At 36.5% G+C, this 17,339-nt stretch overlaps 1 protein-coding gene across 1 annotated transcript in view; it reads left to right on the forward strand.

The window, feature by feature from the left end:
• The window catches only part of ANGPT1 (angiopoietin 1), a 152,900-nt gene that overhangs the window by 128,238 nt on the left and 7,323 nt on the right, over nucleotides 1-17,339 (forward strand). The window contains exon 8 of the mRNA XM_054635521.2: nucleotides 13,192-13,322. Within this exon, the coding sequence (XP_054491496.2) occupies nucleotides 13,192-13,322 (131 nt within the window). The remainder of the gene's footprint in view (nucleotides 1-13,191; nucleotides 13,323-17,339) is intronic.

The raw sequence follows: 17,339 nt of genomic DNA on the forward strand, positions 1-17,339 counted from the left end.
TCAAATTCAGGTCCAGTTCAAGATATTTAACCCAGACATTATTCTTCCCATAACTTTGATCTAAAAAAAAAACTGAAAAAATGACACTTCCAAATGCCAGTCTTGAAAGGTAGAAAATCTGAGTACAAAAAATGGGATGTGTCTCTGACTTCAATGAGAAAAATTATATTCTTCCTGTGGATGACCAAGATTTCCATCAAAGTGAAGTTGACCCCTAAATGCTTATAAGATTATGATGAATTTATTTAGTATTAGTGACAATATCTCCAGATTAAAAAGAAAATGCTGCTTGCAAAGTTTTCTGAAATGTCCACAATTGTCACCATGAGCCAAGCATTCAAACTTAGATCTCCACAATGCAGAGGCCAAGAATGGGACCTGAGGCCCCCTCAAAGAGTGTGGGCTCTGTGTGCTCCCATAGCTGCTGACTCTCTGCCCACTCTCTGAGCGAAGCAGAAGCCTGGTAGACCTGTCCATGTGGCTTTGAGCCCAAGCTAAAATACCCTGCCTGTGAGTAGGCTCAGTGTCGCGCTTATTGTGACAGTTCAGCTTCCAGCGGGGATAGAGTGTGGGCAGAATGAGCTCATGTCTGCTCAGAGAGAACTGACAGAGCAAGCTTTCATCTGCTGGAAAAACACAAGCAGAAAGTCTTAGAGTGACCCCTATTTAATCTAGAATGTACATGGTTAAAGTCTCTGAAATCTGTTACCAGCTTCCCAGCCAACGAATGCCAGTGGCTTTTCCCCATCCTTTTATCATTAAACAGCTCTACTGGCAACATTTCTAGAGCTTGATCCTGAGAACACTTTCTGCACTGATTCACTATATTTTCAGCAAATACCAGCAAAGTGGTGTGGTATATTTTGTGAGTTTCCTTCTTTCATGAGTCAAAGAGTAAAGTGTACCTGTGGGGCCTGAAGAGAATCTGGCAAAGGGATCATCCCAGATTTTTCAGTAGTCATTTATTGCACCAATCTTTAGGTTTCTTGTTCTCTTGGATTTGAGATTTGGGATTTTTGTCCTATCAAATGAGTACTTGATTTAGCTGTCTCTATCTCTAAGGTAATGGTAATAAAAAGAGATATTATTCATTATTTGATCCACAGCAGCAATGCAGCAGATGAGTTACACCACAAAGCAGAGGTATACACCATGTCTGAAGAGCTCCTAATTTGCATAAACCTTCCAACTGATAAAAACTTTGAATGTCAGAACACAAACTTATTGTGATATCCAATACAGTGAAGTTTTCATTGGTTGGTTGGTCTGCAAAGATCTGCAAGAAGGAGGTACTGAAAAACAATGAAAGCCTAATTAGAAAAAGAAAGAAAAGTGCCTGGTACCATACAGAGTTTGGTCTCCAGTCTTCTGTTTCAACAGATCCTGGAGGCTGAAGTGTTTTCAATTTAAAATCAGTGCTGGAACAGCTCAAAACTCTTGACCCAAGTGCATGTGCACTGTTCATGTTTGGTTTTCTTTTATTTAGAATTATAATTCAGCTGCACTGAAGTAAAACTTCTTTGCACCTACCTCAATGCCATTTGAACCAAATGAGTCATTATTGTGAGTCACAGCTCTTATTAGGTCATGACCTGGGTTTTTAGGGTGAAAAAGGCATGTAAAACATGCTGAGCACTGTTAGCCTGGTCAGTGTGGCACCAGGAAAGGACTTGGATCATAAATGGGTGACAGTCAGTTAACCTTTCACTCACAGATGACTGTTTGTTGGCCACAAATGATGCCAAGGGAGTTGAAATATGTTTTAATAGTCTGTTTATATTTTTCTACCAAGGTCTTAGTGCCACATAACTCATTTTGGCATTTTTTAAACTTAATTTTGCATTAAGAAAACCAAGGAAACAGTGAAGCCAATATTTATTTTTCAAATAGCTATAAACATTTCACAGAAACTCTCTATGCATCAGTCACTTATAAAATTTGTTGCCTTTTCCTAAATACTTGCCCTTAAACTCAAAGCCTAACCTTAGTGTGATAATGGAGATAAAAGCCAGAGGATAAGTGTTGCATGTTGTACAATACAGACACTAATGAGGGAAGGGATCAAGCCAGGGCTGTTGCACACGATCCAGACTGAAGGTGGGATGTGCTTGTGTGTATAAGTACTTTTATTCTACATCTATTTTCTAATTTAATAAATTTTTAATCAAAAAATGAATAATGCTGATGTGAAGGATACTATATGAATGAGAAGCCTTGGCTTTCTCATCCCCACCTTTTTTCTTCTTCTCCTTCCCATCCTCCATTTTAATTCTTTTTGCACAGACTTATTTTATTCATTTTGCAATGTACCCAAGTAATTTTTTTTTTCTTTTATGCACGTAGTCAGTACTTTGTTGAGGCAGGACCACCAGAGCTCTCACTGAGGGTCAAGTCACTCTCATATCATTATGATTGCACACTCTTTAAGATGACATAAAACCATAAAAAAATTTAAAATATAAGGGTCAGAAAGAGATCATGACAATTATGTTGTCATTAATACTATATTCTATTGTTTCCATATTTGGAAATTATTGCTTTTCCTGTCACCTCGACAAAGTGATTCTTCAATATCTCTTGCTGTTTACTGATGTCATGAGTCTGAGTACATAGCCACCAGATAGAGCCCTTTAATCTGATTAGAGGAAATTCATAAACTGTGAACTGGTTTATCCATCAGGACTGAACAAGTTCAAACACAGGTAAGAGAAAGAAAATTTTGATTAACTTTTTGCTTTGAAAATAACATTCCCCAAAACATCTTTGCATTTTCCTCTGGGATTCATGCAGTGGGAAGCATACATTTCTTGACACCAATCCCAGCATAAATCTTGAAAATCTCATGCAGAACCCAAAATATTTATTTTAATGTGTTATTCATTAAGTTATTTCTTTACATTGTAGTCTGTTGGCAGCTGCAAACTCATTCCATTCCATCCACATTAAACCAATGCTGTAGTAAGGTTTGATAGGGTTATTAGGTCATTAACAACTGGAAAAATTTATAAAACAGAAACTGCAAATGCTGCAAGGGGCATGATTGTAAAAGAAAATTGCACTGCTAGCCCAGAATAAAGAATAAATAATCAAAACAAATTGATGAAAAAAGTAATTGCTGGCTATTTCCACCTTTATCAGTTATGATTAATTTCCTTATATCCAAGCTCTTCACATGGGAAGAAAAAAACCAAAAAAAAACCCAACAAACCACCTAGAGATTTCTGAAGCATGTCCTGGTGAAGGCAACAGAGCTGGGGAAGTGCCTGGAGCACAAGTCTTGTGAGGAGTAGCTGAGGGAGCTGGGGGTGCTCAGTCTGGAGAAAAGGAGGCTTGGGGGGACCTTATCCCTCTCTACAACTGCCTGAGAAGAGGTTTTAGCTGGGAGGGGGGGGTCATCCTCTTCTCCCAGGTAAAAAGTGACAAGAAGAAACAGCCTCAAGCTACATGAGGGGACTTTTAGATTGGAGATTAGGAGAAAACTTTTTCCAGAAAGAATTGTCAAACATTAGAACAGGCTGCCCAAGGGGGTGGTTGAGCCAGCATCCCTAGAGGTATTACAACCTTTGGAGATGTGGTGCTTAGCAACATGGTTTAGTGTGGGCCTGGCAATGCTGGATTAGTGATTAAACTTGATGACCCTAAAGGTCTTTTCCAACATAAATTTTTTCTATCATTCTATGATATTTGAAAAATACCTTTGACAGTTTCAGTTAACTGTTGTGCCAGTGGAAACATGAAGAAAAATGTTATTCAACCTAGATGTTTTGTCCAATTCAGTATTTAAATAATTTCTTAATGGTGATTACATGCTGCACCTTATTCAGCATCCAATTTGATTAGAAAAAGTTCAGTAGTCACGTTTCAGTCAGGAATTCAGTTAGCAACCAAAAACTCCACAAGAAACCCAAACCAAAACACTAGCACCCATCCCCCCAACCTGCATTGACTATAGGCTCTTTAGACACATTAATTTCCAAAGACCAACTTATCTCATTAAGATTAATATAAATTTTTAACATAAATCTATTTATGATATTAGTAACTTTTCTCTTTACTTATGATTAATGACTTTCAATTAAGTGAACTGTGTGGTAAATATTTTACTGTGGCCCATAAATGACATTTCTCAATGACACTGCTTGGTAAGAAAAACCCAATATCTCTACTAGTAGCCATCAGGGTAAAAGCAAGCATGAACAGCATGCTGATACATGAAGCTTTCTATTTCCATTTTATCTAAAACAGTTAATTAGGATAATGTATAACCTATGTGGATGACAGTGTATAATTAATGTCACCCTCAGTACAACTAAAGCATAGATTTATGAAATCCACTATTACAATATATCTACATGGATTTCAACAAACGATATTTATGAGACTTTTGGAACTTCCAAGCATATTTTGGAAGAAGTACTAAGTTTAAATTTTACTGTAGTTGTGTGGGTCTCCTTTACTGGATTTTCAAACATGATTAATCAATTTAAAGATAAATCAAATTTCCAACAAATGTTCACTGAACTTTTCCACTAACTTCAATGTCTGTAAAACAGATCCTTAAATAAAGATATACAAACACCACAAGCTTCAGCAATTCAATAAAGATAAGCATCAGAAGGTCTGATTACTTATATAAACCTTAAAAACTTTTAAAATATTACTTTCTCTGTAGAGTCCCTGTATTTCTGTGCTGAAAAAATCCCTTAAGAACCAGTTTTGGCATTTCTGCTGTTGGCTTCAGCCAAACCTGGGAAGTCTGTTTGAGTAGGGAGAAAAAGATTTTTTTTATTTTAGGCTACATTTTGAATTAAGCAAATTTCTCTAACCTTGCCTTTGTTCATGTGCTGGGAAAGAGTTCAGATAGCTTCTAATTTTGTATTTTATTTTTTAAGATGTTCATCAATCTTCAATGATATAAAAATAATTTGCATTATCGTTTAGCATAGTTCAGTGTTTATATGTCCATTTAAAACATTGATCATCCCTAGTTACTTCAAGCTTGAAATTAATTCGGCCCCTACATTTTATAAATTAATGTGTTTTATAGAGCCATGAATCAGGACAAAAGTGGTAGTTTCTGCAGCAACAGGAAATCTTAGCATTTATATAGCTGGTGAGAGAGTGAAATTTTTTTCTCTGGCAAGAATTTAGTTTTCATTTACTAAAAAAAAGTAATAAATATAATAATTGAAAAATTTTATTTCATATTTGCATGAGAAAAAAACATTGGTGGGTGATTTTGTTGTAATAAGTATTGTGTTGAAAAATAGTTTTAACAGAAAATGGTAGTAGCAGATTAATGTATCTCTTCTGTGCTGTATTTGGTGAGAGATTAGAGTAGAGGGAATTATTTCTGTTCAACACATCATTGTGATAGTAGCCTTAAGTATGTTTCTGTTTCTGTTAGCAGTAAAACCCAGCGTTACCGTATGTTTCCTCTCCATCACCACCATGCTACTGACATCAGCTGCAAACCTAGCAGCTCACACTGCCAGGGACTTTCTGTGGCTTCTGTAGCATGTATTTCAAGTAATAGAAGCATATGTTTGCCTGTTCGCTGTCCAGAATAAACATATTTTTAAACATTTGTTGCAAACCATGACAAAGCACCATTTGTCTGCAGACAGCAGTATGACCGGCCGTGTGCTGTGCATTAGGAAAAATGATCCTGATGTCCTTTAGTTATCCTTACCCAATACTCAATGAGTACAGTGCTTTACTCAATTAGTAATCTATTAATAAAATTTAATACAGAAAAGCAAATTTGTTCATTTTACATGAAAACTCACAATCAGTACAACATACAGGCTTACTAGACTATTTTATGTTTTTCTGTAATGTGTAGATGTGTTTCTTATTCACGGCTGGGTTGTTTGCTTGTTCAGTGTCCAGAATAAACATATTTTTCTCCTTTGACCTGTCAGGTCTGAAGTTCAAACACAAGCTAAACTTGCCGTGAGCTCCTAGAGATAGAAAACAAGTTTTTCAGTTAAAAGTGTGCAATTCCTGGGAAGGATCCGTCTACTATAAATCATTTGTTGTCCCTTAGACAGGTTGTACTGAAACAATTCCAAAGGCAAACTGATAATACTCATTTATAGCTGCATTTTATATTCACATTTTATCTTTAAAATTGGCAGATATATGTCCTTACTTTGGTTATATTGAATTGATATTTTGTTAGCTGGCACATTTCACTTGTCTCTACAAGAGAATGGGCAAGGAGCTGCAGTGATGTCAAACAATAATTACATCAGTGAGTCATTGCTGAAGAGCAACCTAGGAGAAATACAGAGGTTATTTTGTCTCACACTTTTCTAAAGGAAATGCAGAAGGAAATTATTTTCATGTGGGAAGGTAGAATATTAAGAGCCAAATTGAAAATCTGTTCAAGTTGTCAGTGTTTCTTACTGAATTATTCAGGTTTTCAAAATTTTACAGAGCCATCATGCCTACTGTTTGCAATTACAAACTCCATTAGGAATATAAGTTATATTGGTGAATTTACCAAGTGCACTATTTCTCAAGTTTGTGCTAAAGATAGGAGTGGGAAAAATGCAGTATTCTTAGGTTTCATGGTTGATATTTCTGATTTTCTGCAGTCAGACACCAAATGTGATATTCTCTCTCTGCTTCTCTTTTGGTACTTTTGCATCAGTTATTCATTCAAAGGCAGTGATCAAGGTGGTGAATATTTCTTGCAACTCGATTAAACGAGTTAGCAAGAGCTCAAAATTTTGTGAGTAGTGGTGTTTTTGTAATCTTCCTTCCTATCTAGTTTCTTCAATTTCTCCAAAGTATTTTCCATTCTTTTGGGGTAGCTTTTAGTTTACTTCTAATAATTATTTACCTCATCTTGTGTTGCATTCTTGCTAGCTAGTTAATCTTGATTCATGATTAAAAAATTGTGTGTTGATTTCATTTAGTTTGTTTTTATAAGGAGAGTATGCACTGTCCTAATGAAATAAAAATATTTCCTCCTCTCCCTTTCAAAGAAAAAAATAAAGGTCGTGTTTAAGAAGTTTTATTTCCAAAAGAAGAAAAAGGATCCAAATGGGTGCCCAGGCAATCTATCTGTAATCTGGACAAGGGCACTGACTAAGATGCCTTTTACTCTGCATTCTGTCAGAGTTCAAACTCACAGTGATCTCCCTGGTCACCACAGATGGCTCATGCTCTATCTCCAACCAGGAGATGATCTTTCCACTGATTTTAAAAACTGGCAGGCACAAGGGATGTTTCCCTTTATCCTTTAGTGCGAGTACTAAACTATGAAAAGTTAGGGAGTATCAGTAAAATACCAGGGTTATGATTCCCAGATAGTTCCCACATTATATTTAGTTCCATGTTTAGCCAACTTTTGGCAGACATTTTAGTTTCAACCTCAGTGACAGCAATATTTCTCTAGAGTGATTATTTAGATTTTTTTTTCTCCCGTCCACAACATGTTATCTATCATTGAATATTTTTAAGGTATCTTTATTACAGAGGTGATTTTGCTATTCATAGACAACTGTTACCATTGGGAGGCTTGGTGAGATTTTGCAATATGTTCAGGAAAAGGTGCATTTGCCAGAATTCTAACAAACAATATTTAATGTAGACTTGATGTCTTACTAATAGGTAAAAAAGGAGGTTTGATTCACAAATAATTAATCAAAGCATTTTTGATGGAAAACAACCCCCAAACCTGTACTTAAATGAAGCTGCTCTCTGGTTTTGTTTTCTTTTATTTCTTAGAATTATTACAATTAATGTCTAGACTTAAGAGTATCCTAAGTATAATCTCATACTGGGTCCACCTAAGTGGTTGCAGTCCAGTGGGCTTTGGTTCACAAAGGGACTTAATCACCTAAATCCCATTATGAATGGAATTGTTTAACTAACACAGCATTTCATGAAACTCTACCAACTTCAGCATCTTTTAAGTGGGTTTAGTTTCAGAAACTTAAGCTATCTAAAATTTAGATGCAGCTGTGAACCAGATGGAAGATGCAAGTTAAATCCTTCCTCAACCTCAAACATTTCTAAACTAGAGGGCAAAGTAATGTCAGTCACATTGGTTCTAAAAACAAAGATGTCTTTCACATGCCTAACATGCAGGACATACCTAAGTGGTAACCAGTAGGTTAGAAGGATTGAGATGTAGGTGCCCTCTGCTCTTGTCAAAGTTAGGAAAAAATGAAAACCCAGTGAAGAGAGAGCTCAGAAAAGGGAACTCTGGGTACAGGATTCTGATCCCCACACAACTATTTTTTTCCCATGACCATTTCCATCAAAATTAACAACCCCTCCTTTGAGAAGGGATCATAATCTGGGATTCCCTCCTGCCATGTGGAATGAGCAGGGTGGAGATAGGACATTTTAGGCTGCAGAGACAAAACTGAAGTGGGAATTTGAAGACATACCTTTAAAGCATTTCCCAAAGGCAAGCTTTGATGTGGTCCTCTCCACTTATCATGCTGAATCTTTTAAATCCTACTTCAAGACTCTTGGTTCTCTCTATTTAGTTGTTATGGATATTAGGCCATTACTCATGTTTATGAATTCCAGTCAAGGGGATCTCAGCTCATATTTTTAGCACTTTGGCAATGGTGAAATTTGCTCTTAACTCATCATATTCAAGAGCTGTACACTGAGGTAGTTGCGATGGTTCTCTACATCTCCTAATGATGGTTGTTATGTTTGCAATAAACTATTATCTTGTTTGTTTGTTTACAGACAAAGTATTTCTCACCAACAAAGCTGGATGTGACTTCTTAGCTGTTTCATTGAGAGACTGATAGAAGTAAAGGACTGAGTGATCTCTAGCAGCTCTAATGGAAAAAAAAATAGAGAAAACTAGCTAATATTAAATTCTGGGAGTTCTACTGAACTCTCACTCATTCTAGTAAAAATAAATAAAAAAATACTAAGTTTAAGGTTCAATGTTTGATATGTAAAGCACTGCATCAGAAACTATTTCTTATACTTTTAGCACACAACTTTTTCACCTGGATTTATGATTGCATTTTATTTTTCAGAGTTTTTTATATCTCATTCTGTATTTTGCAATTTTCACAGCTGTATGTTCAGAACTATACCATTTTAATATTTTTTTGTTATTTATTTGGAATCATCCCAAGTTTATCTGTGAAAGTTCTTAAACATGGTATGAAGATAATTAAGCTGTATATATTTGAAAGAATGTGAGGTCATCTAATCACTGCAAAAGAAAAAATTTCACATGTAAATTTAAAATGTCTTTTCAGGCTGCTCTGCAGTTGTTTATGTAATATTTTTAGATCCACTCTTTGCACACAATATGCCTTACTTTTGTTTCAAGGGACTGCAGATAGTCAAGTTGTGTCACACAGTAAGAATGATGAAAAGCAAAACATCCTTAAGAATTCTCCTTCACCATTTAAGAAGTGAGATCCCAAGATGCCATTGCTATATCACCAGAAAAAATGAAGAATGATCCTAACATCCATGCTAAATAAGATGTAACAGTTGCAATATTTTAAATAATTTTTTGTTTCTTTTTAAGTACATCAGCTATGAAAGTTGCTACTTTCTAAATGAGGGCTGCTCTGTTCCTCATAATGAATTTAAAATTTCATTAAAAAATCATCAGAAGTCCTTAAAATTTCATATAAAAATGCAGTATTTCTCTCATTCCTATTTACACATTATTTAACTGCTATTGCTTATTTCTTGCTTTTTCAGTTTCATTGTATGCAGATAAAGTAGATTTATTTTTGCTTATACGAGCATGAATTTACTTCTCCCACCTATTGCGTAAATCAGAGCAGCATTTCACCTTCTTTCCCTGATCAGAATTTCCTGTCTGTGAGCAAATGGGAAGACTGGAAATATACCCTTTAAAATGTTCTTTGACTTCTAATCAATCATGAGTGGCTTTTTATTCTTAACTTCCTTTCCTTTATCTCCAAGAACAACCAAGAAGAACTACACCCTGAATCGCCATTTTTTCTAAGGGAGAGAAATCGTATCCTAGTAGTTATTTGAAGTTTGTTTTAAAGGTTCAATCCTACCAATCTGAATCTGAGAATACTGAATAACTAAGTCCAAGTAATAAGATGTCTATTGCTCCTGGGAGTAAGGAGCTCATCAGTGGCCCTGCTGCTGTACAGACTTGCTGTCTCAAGCTGGACTAGTTTGGACCTGTAGGGCTTGAACTGAAGCTCCTGATTGCTTCAGGACCAGCTCCGGGTTTTGACTGAGATCTGATTTTGGTGTGAAGTAAAAATGCCAACTTTTCGGTGGCATTTCTTTTCCTAACTGCTGGGCAATGCCAATCCAGGGAGAAAAGCCCAAAGAAACAGAATTACTGTTTCAACTGTGGTTCATCTGCACATGGCTGCAGTATGATAAGCACACTAGAGTTCAGAGCCAAGTTAAGCTTTATTCTTTCAAAGTCACTGGAGACCTACTAGACAAATTGTGTTGAGGAACAGTCAAACATAACTGACAAGATCTAAATCTGTAATGAGTGGAATGTTTGTAAAATATCAGGGAAAGTAAAGAGCTTGTAAATAATCCCAATGCCCTCACCCTTTGAGGAAAACGTTAAATACCAAGTAATATTTTTTTCTTTATGTTTTATGTTTTCTTAGATTGCACTTTTTTATTGGACTAAGTGGGTTTTATAGTATTGATTGCTAATAAAAGGTCTGGCTAACCTTGTCTTTCTTATTTAAGTAAATAGCATTTGCTTTTTATACTAATTTTATGAGGCTTCTGTGAGCCTTGGTGTGGCTGATATAATGAGGATGTACGGGCATTTAATCTCAGATCATAGATATCATGTGACAAAATAATTTCTCTATCAACACAACCTCAGGGAAGTTTATTTTGTTCTGCAAAGTATCAGGCACAGCCCAAAAACAAGGCAAAAGTCCAATGAATGAAGATGGGATCAATTCCAGCCTTTCATTTGTATTAAACAAAGAAATGGACATGTGCAAAGACAGATCTTAGATTAATCTTGTCTAAAACAAACATCCTTTGATAGATTAACATGGCCATTACAGGCTAATTTCCACCATGATTGGGCAATAGCATAATGCAGTGACCTTCCTGTATTCCTGTTCCTGGGCTGTATCTTGTTAAATTACAAAGGATCTTCACAGTCATCTACTGAGGCTTACACTTGGCTTTATCTATTTTTGTGCTATCAGAAGGTATTTGACTATGCACGATATATGTATTTAATCCAAAAAGTTTTGTATGTTTATGTGTGTGTAGTTTTCTATCTCTATATACAAAATTTGCTCTAAGGATTAAATCCAAAGTATTTAATCATCAGCCGCAGCCATGTAACAATCAAAATTAAAATCAAATTAAGGTAGGCAGTGTAACTACTTTAAAAGAATAAACCTGACAATTTCTTTTTTAATTCATTTTTTAATTTTTAAATATTCATGCTTAGCATCTACTGTCTCAACTTTTAGAGTTGAACAAAGGACACATAGGAAGAAATTCCCTGAAAATTAAGTGAAGTTCACATCAGTCTACAATAGGGTATTCTCAGATTCAGTCTACAAGTGTGAAACTGTAGATTGCTAAGATCTGGTTCTATGCCTTCACATTTTAAGTAATCTCATCAGGTATCCTGACAAGGCTTCTCTGTAATGAGTTTCTGTGACAAGTTTAATCCAATTGGCTTTATTTGGACCTAATATCCACCCACAGATGTATGCAAAACAAAACAAAACAAAAAAATAACCCAAACAAAACCAACAAAAACCAGCAGCCATGGACTTGGTTAAGGAAAGCTGTCATATGGTGCCCTTGCTCTCATAAGCAGAATTCAGCTCCAAAGTTCTGTGGGAGAAGTGGGTTTTATTTAAGTTTCAGTCTTAGGACAGACTCTCCTCATCTCAGAAAAATGCCAATGGTTTATCTACTGCTACTATTGTAGGCTAGAAAGGTCAGGGATGTTCTCTACTCCTGCTGTTAATACTGTGAACACTGCAGCAATGTGTGTCTTCCGTGTAAACAAATGGATGAATGTCACTCTGGTAAAGGCATTTACTCTTTTATTCATGCAAAGTAACTAGATAAAAAAAACAACAGAGAGGCAGTGACAGTCAGTGACTGCCCTCTGCTCTCCTTGTTCTCTCTGTCTGTGGGAGAAGTTGGGAAAACTTTTTCTAGTATAGCACTCTGAGGTAAATCACAGAAAGAAGCAGAAATCTCTCCTGCTTATGTCCTGCCTCTGTTCTTGTAACTCCTTATGCATTTTATATTTGTTATTTAAAAGACATATTTGCCCCTCTGCAATAACCCTAGAGGAAAGAGAACAAATGTCTCTCACTTCAGTGGAGAAGTCTATCTCCTCTCCTCTCCTCTCCTCTCCTCTCCTCTCCTCTCCTCTCCTCTCCTCTCCTCTCCTCTCCTCTCCTCTCCTCTCCTCTCCTCTCCTCTCCTCTCCTCTCCTCTCCTCTCCTCTCCTCTCCTCTCCTCTCCTCTCCTCTCCTCTCCTCTCCTCTCCTCTCCTCTCCTCTCCTCTCCTCTCCTCTCTCCTCTCCTCATTGCAACCATTTTTGTAGTTGAGCTCCAACTCCTAGCTCGTTGTTGTGGTTTCAACTAGTTGAAAGACTCCTTAAAAAAAGAGATGCTTTATATTGCAAATTATGAAGACTTTTGTGGCTTGAACTCTAAGTTATTCTCCATTTGTCATTCAGAGAGAGCTTTGGCAGAACTGAGATTTTGCCTTGTGGAATTAAAAGTTCTAAGGCTGCTAAAATCCTCTTCCAAGCCCAGGCATTAATAACATGACTCCTGTTAACTGGGATTGCTGTTTCTGTGCCACAGGAAAGAAACAGTAAAGAAACCAGCTACTCAAGTAGTCACTCATTCTGTCAATGTATTCCAGATATCTGGGCACCTCTTCTCACTCCTCCTCTCTCACTGCCTCTGCTTTTTTGTCTTTCCAGTTCTGATTCCTTGAGCTTGATTCTGCTCTGGAGGAGGGACTATATACTACTACAGATACACTGAAAAACCCCAAATGTCCCCTAAATGTCACACCTGAAACAAGAGAGCAATTTAGACAAAACATAAGAGATTCACAAGTTTTCTGGGTGCACTTCATACAATGCCAACCTGATATGGAAAAAATCTGAATCTCTTATCTTTCTTTTCTATTTTGGTGACTCTGATTGTTTTCCCTTGTTGTTTCAGGCTTTATTTAAAAGGTCACAGTGGAACTGCTGGAAAACAGAGCAGTCTGATATTGCATGGTGCTGAATTCAGTACAAAAGATGCTGACAATGACAACTGCATGTGTAAATGTGCTCTCATGTTGACTGGAGGTGAGTACAACTGACTCTGAAAATATGGTACATTAATAGGAATCTACTGTGTTTTCCTAAAGCAATCATGGATGAAGTTGTGTCATGGATGTATAAGTCCTGAGTGAAAACTTCTTTTATTATTATTACTGCTACTTTTTTCTATACATATATTGTCAAAATGCCAACACCTCTAGATTCCTGTCAGCAGAGAAAGGATGATCCAGAGATGCAGTCAGTATACTTCTGCACTGAAGCTGTTGCAACAATGTCAAAGAAGAAAGTATAGGTTAGTGTAATTGTTTAGGCAAGAAAGGCAAAATTAACAAAAGATAAAAGATTAAAAAGGTGAAAAGAAGTTTGTCAGAAGTTGGACAATCAACCAGCAAAAAAAGAGAGAAATGGCCAGGTATTAGATATTAGATGGCAAAGTTTAGAAGCAATCATAGTCTAGACTTGTAATACATTATCTATTCCACTTAGGGATGTGATTCTGTTATTAAGATATTTATAATGGTTAAACTTTCTCTGTCAGGTGAGCATAATGCATAAAGACACTAAATGACTAATTCACTCCCCTGTGAAAGACTAGACCTGCAACCACCTGTTTAAATCTGGAAGGTTTAAGCTGATTTCCTTTGTGAGCTGAGTCAAATTACAGAAGGAAAGAAAGAAGAGTTGAGGTGGGGAAGAGCACAGACAAGTTACACTGGGACAGTTTAAAGTCTCAAGTTGATGTGACTGCCAGCAAGTATAGTGTATATGATTGGTACTTTTTCCAAATATAGTGTATATATATTGGTACTTTTTCCATATATAGTGTATATGATTGGTACTTTTTCCCTCCAGCACAGAAAATGAATATTTGAGATTATCTCACCATTCAGACTCCTAATGCTCCTAAGAGTGAGAATTTTCTCTGGCAAATGATAATCATTCCTAGTCCCTGTATGGTCAAGCTTTTTACCTCTAGAACACCACATTATAGCAGAAAGCTTAAACTGGGATTCTTTGGTTTACTGACTGTATAACCAAGAGAGCCCCTTTCTTATCTTCATATCTGATCTTGTTTGGAGACTCTCCTCAGTGATTTCTAACTTTCCTGGAAAAAAATCCTGTAGCATGTACAGTTTTAATTATTTTGGATCAGACTGTTAAACCTGTATTATTTGTGGTTACTGGCACTCTGAGTTCAGCTCAGGCCACATCCAGGCACATATGAGCCTCTGAAGCAATCATCTGCTAACAGAAGATGGTTTCCCATCACTGAGAATTTATACCACACACACATCCAGCTCTGCATTCTCTTTGGCCAATTGGAAGTGACCCAGTTGGGAAAGTCTTTAAGGAGCCAATATTTCAAGCTCCTCTAACTTCTTTTAGGGATATCATATTAGAAGTTGTCATGGGAAGCTTCTTCCAGTAGACATGTGATTAGACACTACCTTTCTATAAAAAATAGAAGCTAACCAGATAGATCTGGAGACAGATAGTGGATAAGCTGTCAGTAGATTATTTTAATTAACACTTTTGCCCTTTCCCTTTGGAGAACAGGCTAAATTAAAGTGTGTTACTTCCAGGGCAGGCCAGAGTCTAGTGAGAAGCTCCTGAGTGTGAGTTGTGTCTGTGCTGAAGTGCAGACTCATTCATGTATCTGAGCTGCCTGGAAATACCCCTACTCCCAGGCAGCTCCTTCTGGGAGCTGAGGCTTTGTTTATTTTCCTGCTCTGAGTTCTGTGACAGGTCAACACCCTGCTAAGGTCAGTCTGCTGTTGAACAACCATTCCACAAGGTTCACATATACTGCTGCAGCATTCCTGTAAATCAACAGCTTAGCCACACATTGGAATTTACTGGTACCAAATGAAATGAATAGGGAGGAAGGGGTGAATTACTAAAGGCTGAGGAAACCACAAGTTTAGCAAATCATCACAGTAAAAGGAGATGCAATTAGCCTTTGGAGATAGATTTATCTACTCTTTTGGACTAGACTCTGAGTACTGTTCCTTTGGAGACAAGTTGTACAGCACTGTAATTTCTAGTTCCTCAAGAAAGAGTTTAATCATGCTAGAGTTCTCCTCAAACACTCTGCCTATGCTTTTCTCCTTGACACAACTTTCTCATTCCTTGAGAAATATCAGAATTTAATTAAATACCAAAACATCTTTTTTAGGGAGTATATTTCAGTTTTCTACCAGACAAAGACTAATTTAGAAAAGTAGCAATGATATCAGGTTTTGGAAAACCTCCTTTCCCCCCCCAAAAAAAAAGATATCAGAATGTTAGTTTTGGCAACATCACAGAGAGCTCTTTAATGATGAATGGTATGAAATCTGCAGGCAAGTTTCTAGCTATCTTGACAGTTTGGGTGAGTCTGTTATCTCTATGAGGTGAAATGAATATATTTATGTCAGGAATAAAGGCTGAGATAAGCCAAATCTCAAGACTGTGATATGGTTATAATCAAGGCTGAAAATAAAAATGTAAGGAAAACACACATTTCTCTCTGTGATCTTGCTAGTTGTCAGTTTTATTTGGTCTATATCATAACTGTTATTCTCTCTCCTCCTGTATCTCATCCCTCTTCCCTAGAATGAGAAATTAAATACTAAGAGAATAATACAAAAGCACCAACAATGTGTTTTGTGTGTGTCTTTGCTGTATTTTAAAGAGCCATGCTATGCTACTTGGCTCTATCTTTACATGGATTTAGGGAATGCCTTCAAAATTATGTGTATGACCTGTATACTTAAACCCTCTAAACTGTCATATTTAGATGTTTTTGTTGCTTTTTTGTGACTTGGATAATTTAATCTAAGCATGTTTGTTTTACTTTAAAGGAAGACAAATCATTCATTCAAATAAGTTCTTCCTTTTTTCAATATCTCAGGCCAGTAAACTAAAAAAAAAAGTTATATGTATGTATATGTATAAAACCTTTCTTTTATCCCCATCTTATTTCAACCTTTAGTCTGAAGAGTGCCCCAATGAGTTATGTACACAGCTTTTTTGCAAGAAACAACACTAAAAAAGCAACAAACTGTCACCAGAATAAGCCTATGAGTACAGGATTTCCAATACAGCCCTTAGCACTTAACATCTCTGGATCAGATTCCTGGGCCAAATTCTCATCTGTTCTGCCAGGTACCACCTGTCAGCTGAGCCCCAAATTATTTGTGATGTTGTTTTCAGTCACTGGAAAGTGACTTATGGTATCTTGGCCCACTAAGAAAGAGTTTTAAGGTGATTTTCTTTGTCTGGAATTGGCTGCAGTCTGAGGCGTTCACAAAGACATTTACCTTGCTTCAAGTGAAAAGTGAGAATTTTTACTGCTAAAATTCTGATCCCTAAAATTTTACAAAGACAGGGAGACTTTCTAGATGTCTTGCCAGGTTTGAAGCAGCAGAGATTACTGAAATAAATTGTTTGTTTTATTTTACTGGAAGCAGCGGTCGCTCCAGCTGGAGTCTCCTGTCTCTGACAACAGTCAATACAGGCATAAGAGCAATGCAAATAAATTATCCCTCCCTTGAGTATTTTCTCAGTATCTTCTGAATCTCAGGGGCTTCCTGAATCAGAGAAATGTGTATTTATTAAACACATATTTATAGAGCCTCAATAGATTTTTCATCTATTAAGTCAGAGGCTGCTCAATGACTCCAAAACCATCTTGCATCCACTGCCTGTTGTTTCAATGCTTTTTTCTCCAAGTGGTGAATTTTATGAATCTCTGCAAGAAGGGGATGGATGATTCATGTCATGACTTGGAGGGAAGTTCTTGGCTGAATATAGAAATCTGCCCATACACTCCAATCAGAAAAGCCACAGTTTTTCTTATATTCTCCTTGAAACAGAATATTTGAAAGAAACAATGGCAGGACACTTAAGATTATCCAACCTGAACCCCTGGATATGCACCTAATTACATAAAGAAGCACCAGTTTTTAATTTTTATTCATATTCCTGCTTTCATAAAGAAATTGCTCAGAATGCACCATTTATGAAGTACCATTTATATTGCCAAATATTTTTATGAAA

This window comes from Agelaius phoeniceus, chromosome 1 (assembly GCF_051311805.1).
Source record: "Agelaius phoeniceus isolate bAgePho1 chromosome 1, bAgePho1.hap1, whole genome shotgun sequence".
Classification (NCBI taxonomy): domain Eukaryota; kingdom Metazoa; phylum Chordata; class Aves; order Passeriformes; family Icteridae; genus Agelaius; species Agelaius phoeniceus.